This window comes from Nycticebus coucang, chromosome 8 (assembly GCF_027406575.1).
Source record: "Nycticebus coucang isolate mNycCou1 chromosome 8, mNycCou1.pri, whole genome shotgun sequence".
Taxonomy (NCBI): Eukaryota; Metazoa; Chordata; class Mammalia; order Primates; family Lorisidae; genus Nycticebus; species Nycticebus coucang.
The window spans coordinates 109,168,146-109,190,753 of NC_069787.1; the positions used below are offsets into that span (position 1 = coordinate 109,168,146).

At 38.8% G+C, this 22,608-nt stretch overlaps 1 protein-coding gene across 5 annotated transcripts in view; it reads right to left on the reverse strand.

Moving 5' to 3' along the window:
- The window catches only part of XRN1 (5'-3' exoribonuclease 1), a 168,765-nt gene that overhangs the window by 72,976 nt on the left and 73,181 nt on the right, over window positions 1-22,608 (reverse strand). For all 5 annotated transcript variants that reach the window (XM_053598577.1, XM_053598580.1, XM_053598579.1 and 2 more), the window contains exons 21-25: window positions 22,040-22,202; window positions 21,163-21,276; window positions 9,942-10,040; window positions 6,206-6,321; window positions 5,528-5,674 (exon numbers count right to left, since the gene is read on the reverse strand). In XM_053598577.1, the coding sequence (XP_053454552.1) occupies window positions 5,528-5,674; window positions 6,206-6,321; window positions 9,942-10,040; window positions 21,163-21,276; window positions 22,040-22,202 (639 nt within the window). The remainder of the gene's footprint in view (window positions 1-5,527; window positions 5,675-6,205; window positions 6,322-9,941; window positions 10,041-21,162; window positions 21,277-22,039; window positions 22,203-22,608) is intronic.

Genomic DNA, 22,608 nt, shown 5'->3' on the forward strand with positions numbered 1-22,608 from the left:
TCTCACTTTGTCCCCCTTGATAGAGTGCTATGGCATCATGGCTCACAGCAACCTCCAGCTCTTGGGCTCAAGCAATTCTCTTGCCTCAGCCTCCCGAGTAGCTGGGACTACAGGAGCCTGTCACAACATCCAGCTTTTTTGTTGTTGTAGTTTGGCTGGGGCCGGGTTCGAACCTGCCACCCTCATATATGGGGCTGGCGCCCTACTCACTGAGCCACAGGCGCCACAGGACATACTTTTAGAAATTTTAAAATGATGGAAGATAAGATAAAGTTGAAGAAAACTGCCCAGAGTATAAGTAACAATATAAACAATGGGCTAGTTGCCTGTAGCTCAGCGGTAGGGCGCCAGCCACTTACAACAGAGCTGGCGGATTCAAATCCAGCGTGGGCCTGCCAACCAACAATGACAACTACAATCAAAAAATAGCTGGGCATTGTGGTGGGCGCCTGTAGTTCCAGCTACTTGGGAGGCTGAGGCAAGAGAATCAATTAAGCCCAAGAGTTTAAGGTTGCTGTGAGCTGTGACGCCACAGCACTCTACCCAGGACGACAGCTTGAGACTCTGTCTCAAAAAACAAACAAACAAAACCAATATAAACAATGGATGAGAAGAAGTAAAAAAATAAAAGAAGATCAATCCAGAAGGTCTAAGATCTAATTAATAGGATTCCCAGAAATGGACAACACAAAAAATGGTGAGGAGGAAATTATCTAAGAAATAATATAAGAAAACATCTCAGGATGGAAGGGCATGAATTTCAAGACTGAATGGGCTGAACAGTAGAGGGAAAGAAAAAATACCTATGCCAAGACACACATCATCACCTTACTAATCAGCATTGGCAAAAGGAAAATTCTGAAAAGATTTCAGAAAATGAAAAGAGATTATATACAAAGATTGAGAATCAGAATGGCACAGGATTGGTGCTTGGAGTTGTCACAGCATCACCATCACTGTTCTAATGCCCATGCTTCCTCTAGCTCACCAAGCTTCAGCAGAAGAGAGGTAGCAGAAAGAGAAGAGGGAGGGGTAAGGAGGTTTTTACACCATAGCTGGCAAATCTACGGTGATAACCTCCCCCACCCCAAGCAACTTCTACAAAAGCCACTGGCAAGAGTGCCCCCTCTACTAGAGGGATGAAGAAACTTCATTGCTACTGGCCTGGTACTGTGGCATTCTGTGAAATTAGATGTTGTCAGAAGTCCATTGAACCTCTAATTCACAAACTTCCTTTTTAGCACGTGGTGGGAGAGATTGCTAAGAACTTCTCAACAGATCTGCACTTCCAGAGAGGGCTATTGGTACTTTGCAAGAGGCAAGTGAGGCCTAACTGGTTGGCTTTTATAAAGACTGTGCACTATCTACGCCAAACATGTAACAATTGTGCCAAAAGTCATCCAGCTAGCACATGCCATCTACATGGAGAACGTGCTTAAGAATTTACCATGATGGGAAAACATTTCATTATCCTCCCCCCAAATACTCTTTTTCCTGTTATTGGTAGTTCTGAATGTTAGATATTTTTTCCCCCGTGGGATCAAAAGATACTAGAGTATATGATTGCAAATGGAAAAATAGAGGACAGAAATCAGATATTGGCAAGTTTTCCAATTTCATGTGTGTATGAATCTTTACCATAAATGCAGGGAGTGAAGCATTAATGCAAGTCAAAATGTTTCAGTAAACAAGTTTCAGCAGTTCAACTTTATAACAATTATAAATAAACTTGTTAAAAATTTTGGGATGCCGGCCCCATATACCGAGGGTGGCGGGTTCAAACCTGGCCCTGGCCAAACTGCAACCAAAAAATAGCCGGGCGTTGTGGCGGGCGCCTGTAGTCCCAGCTACTCGGGAGGCTGAGGCAAGAGAATTGCTTAAGCCCAGGAGTTGGAGGTTGCTGTGAGCTGTGTGAGGCCACGGCACTCTACCGAGGGCCATAAAGTGAAACTCTGTCTCTACAAAAAAAAAAAAAATTTTGGGACGATGCCAGCATTTAGACTTTTTTTAAAACAAGTAAATTTCTTATTAATAGCAACTAAATGGTGATTGTAGCATTTGTATCACGTAGTAGACCCATCTATTCACTACGCTTTTCTAAGTTGTCCTACATGCAAGTACTTGTCTTTACTGTTGTCTGTCTTCTGTGCTATCCTTAAGTTTGCTATTAAAATATAGTTTATATATATCATAAGTATAATATTATATTATTATAATATATTATAATAAGTTGATAAGTACAAGACTTATCAACCACAATACTGAAAACAAGAAGAGAATGGAACAGTGCTTTCAAAATTCTGAGGGCAAATAATCTCCAATCTAGGATTCTATGGCCAGAAAATTATCAATCAAGCATAGAAGAATAAGGACAGACACTCAAGCTTTCTCAGAAGTGCTACAGGAGTAAGTGCTCCATCAAAATGGAGACATAGGGCAGCGCCTGTGGCTCAAGGAGTAGGGCGCCGGTCCCATATGCTGGAGGTCGCGGGTTCAAACCTAGCCCCGGCCAAAAAAAAAAAAAACCACACACACACACACAAAAAAATGGAGACATAAAACAGAAAGATTAAGGTATGAGAAAATGAAAGGAATTGGTATAGGAGAATGGTAAAGAGAATTCCTGCAGAGGGAAACTCTACAATGAGAGCTGTGCAACAGTTCTAGAGAAGAGTGAGTTCAAACTAAAGTAGATAGGTTTTAGGAGGAAGTCTCCAAGAAGAAAGTGGAACTGAGAGATCACCTAATCTGTTTTACCATGCTGAGTTTTACAGCTATAGTGCAGAGATTAGGGCTGAATTAGTTATGTGAACACAGACAACATGCAAATGAACAGCAGAAAAAACAAAAATGTGTGTATAAGAAAGGAAATGTAATCCTAACACTCTACAAGGTCCACTTATGCATTTATCATCATTAAATAAAACTTTAATATAGATTTAATCAAAAATTCTGATGAAACTTTAGTGAGAGGAGAAATATGCACATGTATTATGGGATTGAGAGTGGTGGTAACAAGAAATAGCTACGGCTCATAGTAGAAAAAAGTCTCAAATAGGAGGAAATCCACGAATACATCAAGTTGAAAAATTATGAAAAAGAACTTTTAAATATGACCTTCTTCCCCCTTGAGACAAAGTCTCATTGCCCCCGGTAGAGTGCCCTGGAGTCATAGGTCACAGCAACCTTAAACTCTTGGGCTACAGTGATTCTCTTGCCTCAGCCTCCCAAGTAGCTGGGACTACAGGCGCCTGCCACAGTGCCAGGCTATTTTTAGAGATGGGCATCTTGCTCTAGCTCAGGCTGGTCTTGAACTTGTGAGCTCAGGTGATCCACCCAGCTTGGCCTCCCAAGTGCTGGGATTACACGTGTGAGCCACCATGCCCACTCTTAAATATGACCTTTTAAAGATATCTGAAAGTGAGCAGAAGAAATGATCTAAATTTACAGGGGTAACATGGGAATGAATTGTGCTGTTGCCCACCTCAAAACATACAGAATGTGACTTTATATGGAAACAGACTTTATAGAGGCAATCAAGTAAAATGAGGACATTAGGGTAGGCTCTAACCCAGTATGACTGATGTCCTTAAAAGACTGAAAATTAAGACACAGGGACAAAGAGACAAAAGATGACGGGAAGACATACAGTGACGACACGTGAAGATGGAGGACTGGAGTGACGCGCTGAGAAGTCAAGGAACACGTGAGACTGGGAGGGGTGCTTTCTTTCTGCCTTCAGAAGGATCATCATCCTTGATTTGGAGTTTTTTTTTGAGACAGAGTCTCACTATGTCTCTGTGGGTAGAGTGCTGTAGCGCCACAGCTCATAGCAACCTCCAACTCTTGGGCTTAAGTGATTCTCTTGCCTCAGCCTCCCAAGTAGCTGGGACTACAGACGCCCACCACAACATCCCGCTTTTTGTTATTATTGTTGTTGCAGCTATCATTGTTGTTTAGCTGGCCTGGGCTGGGTTCGAACCTCCAGCCTCGGTGCATGTGGCTGGCGCTGCAACCACTGTACTATGGGCACTGAGCCTTTATTTGGAGTTTTGATAACCAGAACTGTGTGGCAATAAATTTTATTTAAAGCACCCTGTTTGTAATACTTGCTATGGGATCCCTAAGAAACCAATCACTAAGAATCCTTAAATATAAGGTTAGGAACTAGTGGAAAGAACATTTAATAATGAATCAGAGGTGAACATACTTCCTACAAATCTTTGTCACTAGGCTTGGCGCCCATACCTTAGTGGTCAGGGCTCCAACCACATACACGGAGGCAGGTGTGTTCGAACCCAGCCAGGGCCTGCTAAACAACAATGACAACTGCAACAAAAAAATAGCCGGGCATTGTGGTGGGCACCTGTAGTCCCAGGTACTTAGGAGGCTAAGGGAAGAGAATCACTTAAGCCCAACAGTTAGAGGTTGCTGTACGCTGTGATGGCACTGCACTCTATAGAGGGTGACATAGTGAGACTCTGTCTCAAAAAAAATCTTTGTGATTAAATAACTCAGCTTTGGCATTCAGTTTTCTCATTTTTATAATGAGGAGTTGAGACATCTTCATTTCTTAGATCATTTTAGCAATAAAATTCAGTAATTTTAGGATGGGCGTGGTGGCTTACACCTGTAATCCTAACACACTGGGAGGCCAAGGCCAGAAGATCAGTTAGGCCAGGAGTTCAAGACCATCCCCAGCAAAATAGTGAGACTCTGTTTCTATAAAATAGAGAAAAAATTAGCCAGGTGAGATGGTGTATACCTATAGTCCCAGCTACTCAGGAGGCTAAGGCAGGAGGATTGCTGGAGCTCAGAAGTTTGAGGCTAGTGAGCTATGATTTGCCATTGTACTCTAGCCTGGGCAATAGAGCCAGATCTTGTCTCTAAAGAAAGAAAAAATTAGACTTGCGCCTGTAGCACAGTGGTTACAGCGTCAGCCACATACACCGAGAGTGGCAGATTTGAACCCAGCCCAGGCCAGCTAAACAATAATGACAATTGCAACAAAAGATAGCCAGGCATTGTGGTGGGCACCTGTAGTCCTAACTATGTGGGAGGCTGAGGCAAGAGAATCACTTAAGCCCAAGAGTTGGAGGTTGCTGTGAAATGTGACACCACTGCATTTTACCAAGGGTGACACAGTGAGACTCTGTCTCAAAAAAAATCTAGGATAATAACCTGTTCAGTTATAGCTGTGAAAATCTACTATGCCAAGAGGTCTTTTGTTTAGCTATTCCAGTTCTTTAGAGGCATGCAGAATAGTGAACAATTTAAGATATTAAATTAACTAAACTCCTTTTACTTAAAGTTTTCATTACCAATTCTCATCATATTTTTCTTTTAAATAATATAAGTACCATATTTTCCTACTCTATTTAGCTGTGATAGATAATCAATGACACAAAATTAAGTTTATATGTAACATATGTTACATTTTACTAAAGGAAATTTTTTTTCCTCTAAAATGATGCCAGCAAGGCAATATAGTTCTTGGACGTCTAGTAGGATCTAGCCAGGTTCTTACCTCTCTAAGTATTCTGCAAGAAGTTGTTCTGCTGCAGATGAATACATCCATTCGCTTCCAATTTTCTTAGTATATCCAGGTACCTCTTCATTTTTTTTGTTGAATTTGAGATTTAAACCCACATTTGCTTTATGGTCTCCATGAGGGCTGAATTTAAAACCACACACACACACACACACACACACACAAACACACACACAAACACAAAAGTTTTAAAATGTTTATCAAAGAAGAAAAAGTTTTGCTTTCAATTCTTAGAAAAGCTGAGTTTTGATTGTACTTATACATTTTATTATTATGGTTATTTTTAAAGTAGCAGGAATTGAAAAACAAGAGGAAAGGCTTCAAAATCCAAGTTAACAAAGCATGTAAATAAATTATATAATTACAGAGGAAAATGAAATAACAAGATGCAGGGAAATATACTGTTGAGGTTCACACACACCCTGTGATACCTTTTTTCAAGGTTCAATTTGTTAGCTGCTAAAAATAAGAATTGTTTTTCCAACCACCTAAAACATGTGCTATTCAGATGAAAGATCACCATCAGAGGAATTTATGCACAATTTTAAAAGTAAATTCAGAGCAATTCATAAGAGAAAAATACTAAAATATTAAGCATTTTATCTTTATCATTTTTTCTGCCACTTTAAGTAAATTTCTCTAACATAAACTTACTTTCTCCTAGATCCTCTTCCAATAAAAATACTTCCTGTAAACCTTGAAACAAGGTATCCACTCACTCCAAGGCGACTGGCCAACACATATCCTGGGTTGTACTTTATAGAATATTTCTTTAAATATAAAAACAAAAAGGTCAATTATGGAAAAACAAGTTTACATTAAATGTTATTTCTTTACCTTAAAAATCTGGAGATAATCAAGACATCACTAGCCACTGGATTGTGGCAATATAAGGATTTTCACTTAGATCCATTTCCCCTTTTTTTTTTTTTGAAAGGATCTGTAGGCAGAATTTTTCTGCTCCTCTCTCTTTTTCCTTAAACAACAGAATTCCCAAGGATGGATGAAAGGGGGAGGAAATATATAAGAAATAAACTCTACTGTAAGTACTAAATGGCAAACTCTGCACGCAAGTTTTTTTCTTTTTAACTAATTTTCATATTCTAAGCAATGCCTAGCAAAGAAAGTACCTGGGACAAAATAAGGCTTCAATAATTATTATACTGAATTAAGACATAAATATTTTACTAAAATAGTTGCTACTGAGAAAAATTAAGTCTTTCATATATCAATATAAATAAAATTTTCTACCTAATATTTGCTATCTAATGAAAGTTGTGAGTATAAATAGGCTCATAATTCATATAGTGAATGAAATACAACCTTAAATTCAGTATTTAAGGGAAGAAACTATGAAGACTGTGGTATTAAAAAAAGAAGTATCAGTTCATATAATTTTAACCAAGAAGCAAATGATTCACATATCCAGCACCAACAAGGATAAACTACCATAGAGAATTCTAACACAATGTACACAATAGTAACACACTCTAACTTTATATTCAAATATATTAATTATGTAGATATTTATTTTCATATTTTATATTCTTATCAACACGAGTATAAGGAAATTTTAGTACCAACAATGGACAAATTTCTAAAGACTGGAAAGGAGAAGCATTTCCACTTGGGTATAGACTCTTAATAATTGATATTTCTACATTTCTTATGTCTTCAGGGACAGTTTTGGTTGGGATGTCTTTTTGTTGTTGTTTGATTTTCAGATGATACCAGCTATCAGGTTGTTACATCTAATCTGTAAAAACTTGGTTGTTAATCTACATGAAAATCAGACCTTGTTTATAGTACACATTGAAATAGCAAAAAAAAAAAAAAAAAAAGACTGGAAAGGAAATCAGCTACCAGTATTTTTTATTGGTCACGTCCTACCTACAATGACCCCGAAATGGATAATTTTTCTAGTGACTTAGAATCTAAAGTTACTATTAAAATAAATATGTTAGTAAAGAATGTAACAGTTTTCTAATCAAAAACATCATCAAATTTAGCAATAATATAATTCCAATTAAATATGCTTTCCAGAATTTTCCAGAATAGATAAGAAGAATTAAGGGAGTAGTTTTCAATTCCAAGTACTGCTTTTCTAGTATTTGGAAATGTGGAGGGGCACATTCAGCTATAAAAATTGAAATGAGTCACTAGCACTCATTACCCATGGACCAAAGGTGCTAGCTGTCCTGCCATATACAGAGCAGTCTTATTTAATATGTAATTGCCCTGCCCCCAAATACCAACAGTACTTTTTTTGAGAAATACTGAGCTATGCTATAATTTAAAATTAATTAAAATTATCACAAATATCATAGAAAATATAAAATAAATAGCTGAAAATATTAGGGTAGAGAAAGTAGGCAGATTGACTAAAAGCTAAAGAAGCTATGAAAAGAGAAAGAAAATATACTAGAGAAGGCATACCCCCAAACACTATATACTGTAAGTGGGCAGGCTCTTCTAAATCTAGAAAAAGTCAGGAATGAAGGAACACAAGTTCTTCTGCCTTCAGTCATTCCAAGAAAAAACCTCCCATTTCTTTATCTAATGAGCCACTCTCCTGATTTCCTGATTATGCTGTCAAAATCTGTTCTCCAATAGAGACCTGATGGTAAGATTTTTGGGGATGTCTTTGCCTTCCATGTATAAAGTTTTCTTAGTGGTGTGCTGATACCTAATGCCATAGTTCATTTCACAGGATATATAAAGTTTTTTTTTTTTGTAGAGACAGAGTCTCACTTTATGGCCCTCGGTACAGTGCCGTGGCCTCACACAGCTCACAGCAACCTCCAACTCCTGGGCTTAAGCGATTCTCTTGCCTCAGCCTCCCGAGTAGCTGGGACTACAGGCGCCCGCCACAACGCCCGGCTATTTTTTGGTTGCAGTTTGGCCGGGGCCGGGTTTGAACCCACCACCCTCGGTATATGGGACCAGCGCCCTACCGACTGAGCCACAGGTGCCGCCAGGAATAAAGTTTTATATATAAAGTTTTAGATTTTATCATTTGAAAAGTAAAAAAGCTTATAGGGGGCAAGACATGATTGCAAGACTTTACCTAACAATTGCAATTAGTGTAACCTGGCTTACTGTACCCTCAATGAATCTCCAACAATAAAAAAAAAAAAGAAAAGTAAAAAAGCCTAAGTAGCAATAGCTGGTTGATTGTGAATTAACTTCAGCTAATGTAATTTTCCAATCAGTAAATAAGAATAAATGACAGGTATCAGTAACTTCCCCCTACTTTAAAAGGGAAAAAGGAGGCAAATGAACATCTTTGGAGAAAAAGTCCTGAAAATGGACACTGTGAACTTAAATGCAGTTTCCCAATATACTTTAGGGTTGAGACCATTCATTTTTAGGTGGGCAGAGATGTACATGCAGAAAGGCCATGTGTTACTTGTAACAAAAAAGGTTGCTTTGAATTATTATGAAAGATTTAAAAAACCTAAGTCTGGCAGGGTACAGTGGCTCATGCCTATAATCCCAATGTTTTGGAAGGGTGAGAGGCAGGAGGAACACTTGAGGCCAGAGTTCAAGATGAATCTAGACAACATACAGCAAGACCTTGTCTACGAAAAATTGAAAAAAAAAAAAAAAAAAAATTAGCCGAGTGTGGTGATGTGAACCTGTAGTCCTAGCTTCTTAGGGGGCTAGGGTGGGAGGATTACTTGAGCCCAAGAGTTCCAGGCTTCAGTGAGCTATGATTGTGTCACTAAACTCTAGGTCTAGCCTAGGCAACAGAGTGAAATTTGGTCTCAAAACACCCCTCCACTCCCTTTCCCCCATGTAGCCCTCTGAAGTCTATTCTCAGAGGGTATTCTAATCAATGTGTCTCTTCTTTTTTTTTGAGACAGAGACTCAAGCTGTGGCCCTGGGTAGAGTGTGCCATGGCATTACAGCTCACAGCAACCTCCAACTCCTGGGCCCAAGCGATTCTCTTACCTCTGCCTCCCAAGTAGCTGGGACTACAGGCGCCCGCCACAACGCCTGGCTATTTTTTTGGTTGCAGCCATCATTGCTGTTTGGCAGGCCCAGGCCGGATTTGAACCCGCCAGCTCAGGTGTATGTGGCCGGCGCCTTAGCCGCTTGAGCCACAGGCGCCTAGCCCAATGTGTCTCTTCTAAGTTTGAACACAATAATTAATGATAACCATTGTGGACCAATAATAGGATTTCAGCAATGTTTTTCTCCCTTCTAAAGATGTGTATAAAGTTTTCAGAAGAGTTCCACACTTATTTATAAATAACACTAGTTGCAAGTGTAAAAGAATTTACTCAGTATTAAATATCTGAAATAAATTCAAAGGAGTTGCAAAATTATCCTTCTAACATTTTAAAAGTTTATCAATTCTAAATGAAATAATAGAAACTATACTCACATGTTGGTTCTGTATTAAAGCATCAAGATTGGGTTCACATGGAATGCTGAAAACCACACGAATCCTACCTTCTGTAATCACATCGCCCGAATCTTGAACCTTGGATGAAAAAAAAGATCACAGTATGTTTTGGTCTCTTTTACTGTATTTTATTTATTTATTTTTGTTTAGCTTATTTGAACAGTATTTATTATGTGTGAAGCACACTGTGACAATAAAGTTAGTGGAAATTCTCTAGGAATTTGTAAGTGGATGTTGATAATATTGTATATTTGAGTCATTATATCCTTACTTTAATAGCTGTTACTCATTGTTTTAAATTAACTTTTTATTTGCAAATAACTTCAAGGAACCAACAAATTCCAAAAAAGGTCCTAAACAGTTGAAAATATTTATCCAGATTCACCTCTTGTTAACACTGTAAAGTAAAATGGCTTTAACATTTGTTAATAAAAAAAAAATAGGGCAGCGCCTATGGCTCAGTGGGTAGGGCGCCGGCCCCATATACTGAAAGTGGTGGGTTTGAACCTGGCACCGGCCAAACTACAACAACAACAAAAATAGCCAGGTGTTGTGCCGGGTGCCTATAGTCCCAGTTACTCGGGAGGCTGAGGCAAGAGAATCACAGCACTCTACCAAGGATGATAAAGTGAGACTCTGTCCCTAAAAAATAAATAAATAAATAAATAAAATAAAAATAAAAAGGCTTGGCACCTGTGGCTCAAGCAGCTAAGTCGCCAGCCACATACACCTGAGCTGGCGGGTTCAAATCCAGCCTGAGCCCGCCAAATGACAATGATGGCTGCAACCAAAAAATAGCCAGGCATTGTAGCAGGTGCCTGTAGTCCCAGCTACTTTGTTGAGCCCAGGAGTTGGAGCTTGCTGTGAACTGTGATGCCACAGCACTCTACCCAGGGCAACAGCTTGAGACTGTGTCTCAAAGAAAGAGAAAAAAAAAACAACAACAACGTATGCATGCTTTCTTTCTTTCTTTCTTTTTTTTTTGTAGAGATAGAGTCTCATGTTACCGCCCTCGGTAGAGTGCCATGGCATCATAGCTCACAGCAACCTCCAGCTCTTGGGCTTATGCGATTCTCTTGCCTCAGCCTCCCAAACAGCTGGGACTACAGGTGCCTGCCACAAAGCCCAGCTATTTTTTTGTTACAGTTTGGCCAGGGCTGGGTTTGAACCCACCACCCTGGGTATATAGGGCTGGCGCCCTACCCACTGAGCCACAGGCGTGGCCACCTATGCATGCTTTCTTAAAAAAAATTTGCACACTTTGTGTGTATATTGACATAATTATTTTTCGGAACCCTTTGAAGAAGTATTACATAAATTATGTCCCTGATCTCAAATATTTCAGTGTGTATTTCCTGAGATTATTTCATTATATCATTATATATATATTATATATATAATTATATCATTATATATTATATATATCATTCACTGTATCATAGTACAGTTATTAAATGTATAAATTTACACAGATACATTTATCCAAGCTACTATTCATATCCCAATTTGTCAGTTGACCTAACAATCACTTTTACAGAACCAATTTCTCCCTTCACTACAAAATCCAGGCTAGTATCAGATATATTGCATTTAGTTGTCATATCTCTTTTTTTTTTTTTTTATTGTTGGGGATTCATTGAGGGTACAATAAGCCAGGTTACACTGATTGCAATTGTTAGGTAAAGTCCCTCTTGCAATCATGTCTTGCCCCCATAAAGTGTGACACACACCAAGGCCCCACCCACCTCCCTCCTTCCCTCTTTCTGTTCCCCCCCCATAACCATAATTGTCATTAATTGTCCTCATATCAAAATTGAGTACATAGGATTCATGCTTCTCCATTCTTGTGATGCTTTACTAAGAATAATATCTTCCACGTCCATCCAGGTTAATACGAAGGATGTAAAGTCTCCATTTTTTTTAATGGCTGAATAGTATTCCATGGTATACATATACCACAGCTTGTTAATCCATTCCTGGGTTGGTGGGCATTTAGGCTGTTTCCACATTTTGGCGACTGTAAATTGAGCTGCAATAAACAGTCTAGTACGAGTGTCCTTATGATAAAAGGATTTCTTTCCTTCTGGGTAGATGCCCAGTAATGGGATTGCAGGATCAAATGGGAGGTCTAGCTTGAGTGCTTTGAGGATTCTCCATACTTCCTTCCAGAAAGGTTGTACTAGTTTGCAGTCCCACCAGCAGTGTAAAAGTGTTCCCTTCTCTCCACATCCACGCCAGCATCTGCAGTTTTGAGATTTTGTGATGTGGGCCATTCTCACTGGGGTTAGATGATATCTCAGGGTTGTTTTGATTTGCATTTCTCTAATATATAGAGATGATGAACATTTTTTCATGTGTTTGTTAGCCATTCGTCTGTCGTCTTTAGAGAAAGTTCTATTCATGACTCTTGCCCATTGATATAAGGGATTGTTGGCTTTTTTCATGTGGATTAATTTGAGTTCTCTATAGATCCTAGTTATCAAGCTTTTGTCTGATTGAAAATATGCAAATATCCTTTCCCATTGTGTAGGTTGTCTCTTTGCTTTGGTTATTGTCTCCTTAGCTGTACAGAAGCTTTTCAGTTTAATGAAGTCCCATTTGTTTATTTTTGTTGTTGTTGCAATTGCCATGGCAGTCTTCTTCATGAAGTCTTTCCCCAGGCCAATATCTTCCAGTGTTTTTCCTATGCTTTCTTGGAGGGTTTTTATTGTTTCATGCCTTAAGTTTAAGTCCTTTATCCATCTTGAATCAATTTTTGTGAGTGGGGAAAGGTGTGGGTCCAGTTTCAGTCTTTTACATGTAGACATCCAGTTCTCCCAACACCATTTATTGAATAGGGAGTCTTTCCCCCAGGGTATGTTCTTGTTTGGTTTATCAAAGATTAGGTGGTTGTAAGATGTTAGTTTCATTTCTTGGTTTTCCATTCGATTCCAAGTGTCTATGTCTCTGTTTTTGTGCCAGTACCATGCTGTCTTGAGCACTATGGCTTTGTAGTACAGACTAAAATCTGGTATGCTGATGCCCCCAGCTTTATTTTTATTACAGAGAACTGCCTTAGCTATACGGGGTTTTTTCCAGTTCCATACAAAACGCAGAATCATTTTTTCCAAATCTTGAAAGTATGATGTTGGTATTTTGATAGGAATGGCATTGAATAGGTAGATTGCTTTGGGAAGTATGGACATTTTAACAATGTTGATTCTTCCCATCCATGAGCATGGTATGTTCTTCCATTTGTTAATATCCTCTGCTATTTCCTTTCTGAGGATTTCATAGTTTTCTTTATACAGGTCCTTCACCTCCTTCGTTAGGTATATTCCTAGGTATTTGATTTTCTTTGAGACTATGGTGAAGGGAGTTGTGTCCTTAATTAGCTTCTCATCTTGACTGTTATTGGTGTACACAAAGGCTACTGACTTGTGGACATTGATTTTATATCCTGAAACATTACTGTATTTTTTGATGACTTCTAGGAGTCTTGTGGTTGAGTCTTTGGGGTTCTCTAAGTATAAGATCATGTCGTCAGCAAAGAGGGAGAGTTTGACCTCCTCTGCTCCCATTTGGATTCCCTTGATTTCCTTGTCTTGCCTAATTGTATTGGCTAGAACTTCCAGCACTATGTTGAATAGTAAAGGTGACAGAGGACAACCTTGTCTGGTTCCAGTTCTAAGAGGAAAAGCTTTCAGTTTTACTCCATTCAGTAAAATATTGGCTGTGGGTTTGTCATAGATAGCTTCAATCAGTTTTAGAAATGTGCCACCTATGCCTATACTCTTCAGAGTTCTAATTAGAAAAGGATGCTGGATTTTATCAAATGCTTTTTCTGCATCTATTGAGAGGATCATGTGATCTTTATTTTTGCCTCTGTTAATATGGTGGATAACGTTTATAGACTTGCGTATGTTAAACCAGCCTTGCATCCCTGGGATGAAGCCTACTTGATCATGATGAATGACTTTTTTGATGATAAGCTGTAATCTATTGGCTAGGATTTTGTTGAGAATTTTTGCGTCTATGTTCATGAGTGAGATTGGTCTGAAATTCTCCTTTTTGTTTGGGTCTTTTCCTGGTTTTGGTATCAGGGTGATGTTTGCTTCATAGAATGTGTTGGGGGAAGATTCCTTCTTCCTCAATTTTTTGGAATAATTTCTGCAGTACAGGAAAAAGCTCTTCCTTGAAGGTTTGATAGAATTCTGGAGTGAAGCCATCTGGACCAGGGCATTTTTTGGTTGGAAGCTTTTTTATTGTTTCTTTGATCTCAGTGCTTGAAATTGGTCTGTTCAGGAGCTCTATTTCTTCCTGGCTGAGTCTAGGGAGAGGGTGTGATTCCAAATATTGATCCATTTCTTTCACATTGTCCAATTTCTGGGCATAGAGTTTCTGGTAGTATTCAGAGATGATCTCTTGTATCTCTGTGGGATCAGTTGTTATTTCCCCTTTATCATTTCTGATTGAGGTTACTAGAGATTTTACTTTTCTATTCCTTGTTAGTCTGGCCAATGGTTTATCTATTTTATTTATTTTTTCAAAAAACCAACTCCTTGTTTCATTAATTTTCTGAATGATTCTTTTGTTTTCAATTTCATTGATCTCTGATTTGATTTTGGATATTTCTTTTCTTCTACTGAGTTTAGGCTTAGATTGTTCTTCTTTTTCCAATTCCATAAGATCTCTTGTGAGATTGTTGATGTGCTCTCTTTCAGTTTTTCGAATGTAGGCATCTAAAGCGATGAATTTTCCTCTCAAAACTGCTTTTGCAGTATCCCACAGGTTTTGGTAGCTTGTGTCTTCATTGTTGTTATGCTCAAGGAAGTTAATGATTTCCTGTTTTATTTCTTCCTGCACCCATCTGTTATTCAACAGAAGATTGTTTAATTTCCATGCCTTTGGGTGGGGTCGAGCATTTTTGTTAGAGTTGAGTTCCACCTTTAGTGCCTTATGGTCTGAGAAGATACAAGGTAAAATTTCAATTCTTTTGATTCTGTTGATATTTGTTTTGTGTCCCAGGATATGATGAATTTTGCAGAATGTTCCATGGGGTGATGAGAAGAATGTATATTCTTTATCTTTGGGGTGGAGTGTTCTATATGCGTCTATCAAGCACAGTTGTTCTAGAGTCTCATTTAAGTCTTTTATATCCTTGTTTAATTTCTGTTTAGAGGATCTGTCCAGCTCTGTAAGAGGAGTGTTAAAGTCCCCTGTTATGATGGTATTATCAGATATCATATTGCTCAGACTGAGTAAGGTCTGCTTCAAGAATCTGGGAGCATTTAAATTGGGTGCATAAATATTTAGAATTGAAATGACTTCTTGTTGTATTTTTCCCTTGACCAATATAAAATGACCATCTTTGTCTTTTTTGACTTTAGTTGCTTTAAATCCACATGTGTCTGAAAATAAGATTGCAACTCCTCTTTTCTTCTGAATTCCATTTGCCTGAAAAATTGTCTTCCAACCCTTGACTCGGAGCTTTAATTTGTCTTTTGAAGCCAGGTGTGTTTCTTGCAGACAGCAAATGGATGACTTGTGTTTTTTAATCCAGTCAACCAATCTATGTCTCTTCAGTGGGGAATTCAAGCCATTAACATTTATTGAGATAATTGACAAGTGTGGTAGTATTCTATTCATCTTATTTTGTGAGAGTCTATTGCTTAGTTTTATCTTTTGCATCAGTGTGGAGGTTAGGTTCTGTCCTTTAATTTCTGAGTTCTTACTTTGCTGCTGATCCATTGTGGTGGTCAGTGTGCAGAACAGGTTGAAATATTTCCTGTAGAGCTGGTCTTGTTGTGGCGAATTTCCTCAATGTTTGTATATCCGTAAATGATTTGATTTCTCCGTCAATTTTGAAGCTTAGCTTAGCAGGGTACAGAATTCTGGGCTGAAAATTGTTCTGTTTAAGTAGATTAAAGGTAGATGACCATTGTCTTCTTGCTTGGAAAGTTTCATTAGAGAAGTCTGCGGTCACTCTGATGGATTTGCCCCTGTAGGTCAACTGGCGCTTACTCCTGGCAGCTTGCAGAATCTTTTCTTTTGTCTTGACTTTGGACAGGTTCATCACAATGTGTCTTGGAGAAGCTCGGTTAGAGTTGAGGCGACCTGGGGTCCGAGATCCCTCTGAAAGCAGTGTGTCAGAATCTTTGGTGATATTTGGGAAATTTTCTTTTATAATATTCTCTAGTATGGCTTCCATTCCTCTGGGGCATTCTTCTTCCCCTTCTGGAATTCCTATAACTCGTATGTTGGAACGCTTCATAAAGTCCCATAATTCTGACAGTGAACGTTCTGCTTTCTCTCTCTTCTTTTCTGCCTCTTTTACTATCTGAGTTATCTCAAAAACTTTGTCTTCTACCTCTGAAATTCTTTCTTCTGCATGGTCTAACCTGTTGCTGATACTTTCCATTGCATCTTTAAGTTCCCTGATTGACTGTTTCATTTCCTTCAGCTCTGCTATATCCTTTTTATATTCTTCATATCATTCATCTCTTATTTGATTCTGTTTTTGAATTTCCTTTTGGTTATTTTCCACTTTATTAACAGTTTCCTTCATTGTTTCCATCATTTCCTTCATTGTTTTCAACATGTGTATTCTAAATTCCCTTTCTGTCATTCCTAACATTTCTGTATAGGTGGAATCCTCTGCAGTAGCTACCTCATGGTCCCTTGGCGGGGTAGTTCTGGACTGTTTCTTCATGTTGCCTGGAGTTTTCTGCTGATTCTTCCTCATGGGTGATTTCTTTTATCTGTTTACTTGCCCTAATTTTCCTTTCAATTCCTCTTGCTCTTTAAGTTCTTGTGCCTGTGGACTAAGGGTTACAGGACCAGAAGGGTGAGAAGGTTTAAGAGCAAAAAAGCGATGAAAGAAATGAGGACCGAGTGATAAGAAAAGAAAAAAAAAAAAATGAAAAAAAAGAAAAATAGAGAAAGGAGAGTGGTTGGGTGAAAGGAATATTGACAAAAAGAAGAGAGGCACAGAAAGAGGAAGACAGAGCAATATAGGTGTACAGTAGGGTACTTTGATACAACCTTAAAAAAAAAAAAACACCTTCTGGGGGTGCCAAGTGGGGTGGTTCCCTTGAGGTCAGCAGCTCTTTGCTAACCTGATCAGACACAGTACCCCACCTCCACCAAGTAGAGAGGAAAGACAAAAATGCTATAAATCAAACCAAAACAAGCAAACAGAAAACTTTACGGGATAAAATTGGCTGGAAAAACCAAATAATAGTGGTAGAAACACGAACAAAAATGAAGTTCTGATTATTGAAATAGGCAGCAATGGGAAATTATAATTAAACTAGAAAAATTGAGAAAGAAAAAGGATTTGTATGGAAAAGGTTGAACTTAAAAAACAAAACAACAATCTAGAATGTCAAAATAAACAAAAAAAACAACCAAACCAAAAAAAAAACCAAACAAACAAACAAACAAAAAAAAACACACATGCAACCAAAAACAAAGCAGTATGTATATGGAATTGAATATTGTCTGGGCAACACGTGGTCTTCTGGGGTATGAGATGTTAATCACAGTTCTGATACGACTGGAGGCTGCTAGTTTCTCGAACCCCAGCAGGTAGACACCCTAAATCTCTCTTCAGCCCACTTAAAAGGCACTTTGAACTTGTTCACTTACTGAGCAGAAGCTTTCTCAGGGAAGTGCTTGTTGCTGGAATCACTGCTGAAGTGGCTATCCACTTACCCTGTGTGTCAAAACTGGTCTCCCTCTGCCCCCGAGGGTTAGGGCTGCAAGGCGGCTCAGACCCCGCCCTTAGGCTACTTGGTCGCTGGGTTACCAGCTCCCACCCAATTCCAGCTCTGCGACCCTGAGGGCGGAGCTTGCCAGGGGAGATCACTCACAATGTCTGCCTGTGACCCAGAGCCAAACTCTATTAGCTCCGTCTGGCTCAGCGGCTCAGACTGGGGCCCTAGACAAAGGCCAAAGTTCTCCGCACTCCCGCTCAGGCTCTCCCCAAGGCAGTTCAGCTGAGTGCCAAGTCCAAAGACACCAAAACAGTTCACAGGTAAGGCCTTTCTGGTTTGCAGTCTCGCTGCTACTGAACTTACAGTTGCGGGCGGGTTTAGGCGGGTTGAACACACGCGACCACTTGCCGGTTTTCCACTGTTTTAGTCCTCCTCTTGGGGTCCAGAAGTCTCTCGCTGACTCCCTGTATCCTCTCAGGGGTGATGATAGGCAGATCCCACCAGCCAGAGATGCCTGGAGTCCTATATCCCCAGACTCACGGTGCCCAGATGCAAGGAAGCTGTTACTCGGCTGCCATCTTGCTCCACCGAGACTTTACATCTTTTGTATTCACCTCCTTCAGTGTGGGACCTTTGTTATTTGTTTTACTTCTCCTGATGCATCCGGAGCCTCTGGAACTGTGCCTGTGACTTCATAGACTCTCGATAAACCTTTGTTAACTGGCCAAGAATGTCAAGGAAGGTGGCACAGGGGAGGTGAGAGTTCAGCTGGGTCTTGAAATATAAGTAGTGTTCACCCTTTCAAACCTGCCCCCCGGCCCCTAGCTCTGTAATCCTTAAAAAACAGTCTGGCGATGGGGCTCACCCTAGTACCTTCTTATTAGAGACATCCATGGGACATAAGTCAAGGAGCATCTGTACTCACAACAGATAAGTGTCAACAGTCAACAAGTTGGCAGGAACCCAAGCGAAACTATTCCCCAACAGAGACCACAGGTTGGGATCGGGGAAGGTAGAGTCAGCCAGAGTCAGACAGAGCAGCCACCCTCCTCGGTAACTGTTACTGTAAGAAATGAGGATCCTTTTCCCATTAAAGAGTGCGCTGACCCCGCACGTGTCCTTCTTTCATCTTGCGGCCCTTCAGAAACTGAGTTTCTGAGAGCAGAGAGAGGCTGAGTTCTGGAGGAAGGCACAGGCACTCACTGGGTAAACTGACAATGTGATAGCAGAAACCGACCTGTGCTGTTGCCCGTGTCACACACCAGTTGTCATATCTCTTTAGCATCCTATAATTTGGAATGTATCCAAAGCCTTTCTTCGTTTTTTATAACACTGACATCTTGAAGAATATAATTTGTCCTTCCCTTTCCACCTTTCCTTTTATAAAAACAATTTCTTATTTTTGGTTTCTGTGATGCTTTTTCATAATCAGGTTAAGGTATTCTCAGTTAGAATATTGCACATGTGATGCATCCTCCTCAGGGTACCACATTTGGAAGCACATAATTTTCCTCAATGTGATACTAACTTTGATGATACTATCAAGATGTTGCTCAATTTCTTCTTGCACAATTAAAAGTTTTTTATAATAAACAGTTTGTAGGAAAACACTTTTTAAAACCATGCAAATACCCTGCTCTTGATAAAAAATTCCCCCTAGATTTAGCTTGCAATGATTCTTACCTGATTCACTCTTTAGCATAACTACAAAAGGGTTTTCCTTCTCCAACCCGCTCTTCACATTTATTCCTGACATGCTATTATAAAGAAAAGCCCTTCCTTCCCCTATGTATCTTTTTATTATTAATATTACTATGGAATCATGAATTACTATTTCCCCCCAATTGTTTATAATTTATTATTGAATGTAATTATCTTGGTACTTATACTATCCCAGAGTTGGCCAGTGGGAGCCCTTTCAACTTGGTTTCTGTGTTTACATGACATGTTCCCATCATTCTTTTGAGCATTTCCTTACTTTCTGGTATAACAAGAAGTTCCAGGCTCATTTTATATCTTCCTAGCCACGGACCTAGAATTAGCCATTTCACTGAGAAGCCCTGCTTTTAGTGGCATATGGAACTAGAAGTCAAGATCTGGGTGTTGTATGTATTCACTGTTACTGGGGTGTCTTTGTTTCTTATGCTTTTGAGCAAATAGAACTAGAAAATATATCATGTAGCGACTCATGTACAGATACATACATAAATTCTCCTACACTTGTGCTTATATGCATACATATACATGTATATACATATATTTTACAAATAATGAGTTTATATCAATACTTCCAAATCTGTACCTATAGATTTTTTCTTACTTTCTCCTATTCCACATTTACAACCTCTTTCTTTCTTTTTTTCTTTTTTTTGAGACAGAGTCTCAGGCTGTCGCCCTGGGTTGAGTGCTGTGACGTCACAGCTCACAGCAACCTCAAACTCTTGGGCTTAAGCGATTCTCTTGCCTCAGCCTCCCAAGTAGCTGGGATTACAGGCACTTGCCAGAACACCCAGCTATTTTTTTGGCTGTAGTTGTCGTCGTGGTTTGGCAGGCCCGGGCTGGGTTTGAACCCATCAGCTCCAGTGTATCTATGTGGCTGGCACCTAAGCCACTTGAGCTATAGGCACCGAGCCTGCATGTACCTTTTTCCATGTAAGAATTAGAGTTCCTTAAAACTTGAACATATTCATAAATTCACTCAACCCTGTAATACATCTGAAATAGTTTCAGAATTGCTTCATCCATACCATCACAACAAACAAAGCTAAAAAAAAAAAAAAAGAGATTAGGATTTGAATTACTTATCCCCTACTTCCTGAGCTCAAGACTAAAGATATGTGGGTCACTAAGAAAATTTGATGGGTCAGACAAGGTGGTTCACACCTGTAATCCTAGCACTCTAGGAGGCTGAGGCGGGTGGACTGCTTGAGCTCAGGAGTTTGAGACCACCCTGAAAAAGTGACACACCCTTCTTCAAGTCTCTAAACAACAGCCAGGTTTTGTGGTGGGTACCTCTAGTCCCAACTACAGGGGAAGCTAAGGCAAAAGGCTCTCTTGAGCCCAAGAGTTTGAGGTTGCTGTGAGCTATGATGCCCCAACGCTCCACCAAGGGCAACAAAGGGAGACTCTGTTTCAAAAAAAAAAGAAAGTATGGAGCCGGAATGTGTTATGGTACATTATTTCATTCCAAGAAACCCAGTCAACAGCATCCTTTCTGATTCATTTGTGAAAGTTTCAACTTGCTCGGCTTATCAGTGTTGTTGGGAGGGCTTCATTTGTCTTTGTCCATGTGGATCTTAAGTTTCTTGAGTTTTGTGTATCTCAACATTTTGAAATGACCCATGTATATATTAAAACTATGTTCCTAGGTTATGTGGATGAATTCTTTTGCAATTTTCTCCTATGGCACTAAATTTTATTTTACATCTGAGTGAAGAGAAGTTAAATAATTATGTTAATTTGAAACCAAAAAGAAATAATGAGTAACAAAAACTGAAACTAACTTCTCCAGTGCAGCCATAATAGGGGGTTCCCAGCATAAAAACCATACTTCTAGGAGGAAACAAATCATCCAATGTTTTGATGTTGGAGAAACGAGAGTCAAAAGCTCGGATGTCCTATGTAAAATAAAATATAAAAGTAAATCATAATCAAAATTTCTATGGATTGCACATCAAGTTTTTTCCCTATGAGATTATGACTATGCTGCCTGTCTACGTATATCAAATGTGAATATTTTCTACATAACACTAGTCACTAAAATTTACTGACTATTTATATTCCAGGCACTCTTCTGAGTGCTTCACACATTTATTTAGTTCATTTAATTCTCAAGACCACCTCTGTAACAGAGACCATTATTAGCTTCACTTTACAGATGAAGAAACTGGGGCACAGAAGAAAGATGAATCTTTTACAAGGATATAAAAGATGTTTCATACAGCTAAGAAGCCAATTGAGGCAGTCTGTGTTCACTGACTACATTACAATGTATGCTCCAAATTACAAGATCATAACATATTTTTAAAAAATGCTGTCCCCCATCATATCACCAGTTTATATAAGGCAAACAGTTTTGATTAATAAAAATCTAAAATTCAAGGATGTGAGTTAAAGCTGGGATTTTCTTTTAGAGACTAAATCCTTAAAAACAACCCACAAGAGGCAAATTTTCTAAATGTACACACAGTGAATGTCAGACCACATAATAGTTTTTATAAAGACTGAAGTATTTTGCAAACTATATTAAATAACAATCTCTATTATACATTGCTGAATAGCTTATTATTTATGACTATATATTAGTATGATATAGTCTTTCCTTTATATAATTTGTAACAGTATACATTAAGATAAAATGGAAATCTGATGTTCACTTACCCGGACTATAGTTTGATAAACAAAAGGAACCACTTGTTTTGACCATTGTTTCTCTAGACGAACTTCACCATTTTGATTTATTTGGTATTTACGACCTGTGAGTAACTGAGCATACACAACTGCAGATGTTTCATTTATTATTATTCCTTTTCTTCTTAGGTAGCTAAAACAAAGAATAAAAAAGAAATATATATATGTATGAGTACATAATATTCTAAGATAATATCTAAGCTATCAACACATAGGCAAATACTTCATGAACTTTAAACAAATATGCTAGCAGTTCTGAACTCCTGAGCTCAACCAATTCACCTCGGCCTCCCTGAGTGCTAGGATTACAGATTTGAGTCACTGCGTCCGGCCACTTTTTCAGGTTTTTAACATTGCAATTCCTGCTTTCTTTTTATCTGTGTGTCCTAGGTATATATTTGGCAATGTGTTCTTCAGGGAGACTGAATCAAACCAAACATGTATTTCAAATTGTCAAAATATAAATATAAAATTGTACTATACAAAAATTGTAGATTTGAAGGTTATTTTACTTTAGATCTTAATAACCTTAATTTTAG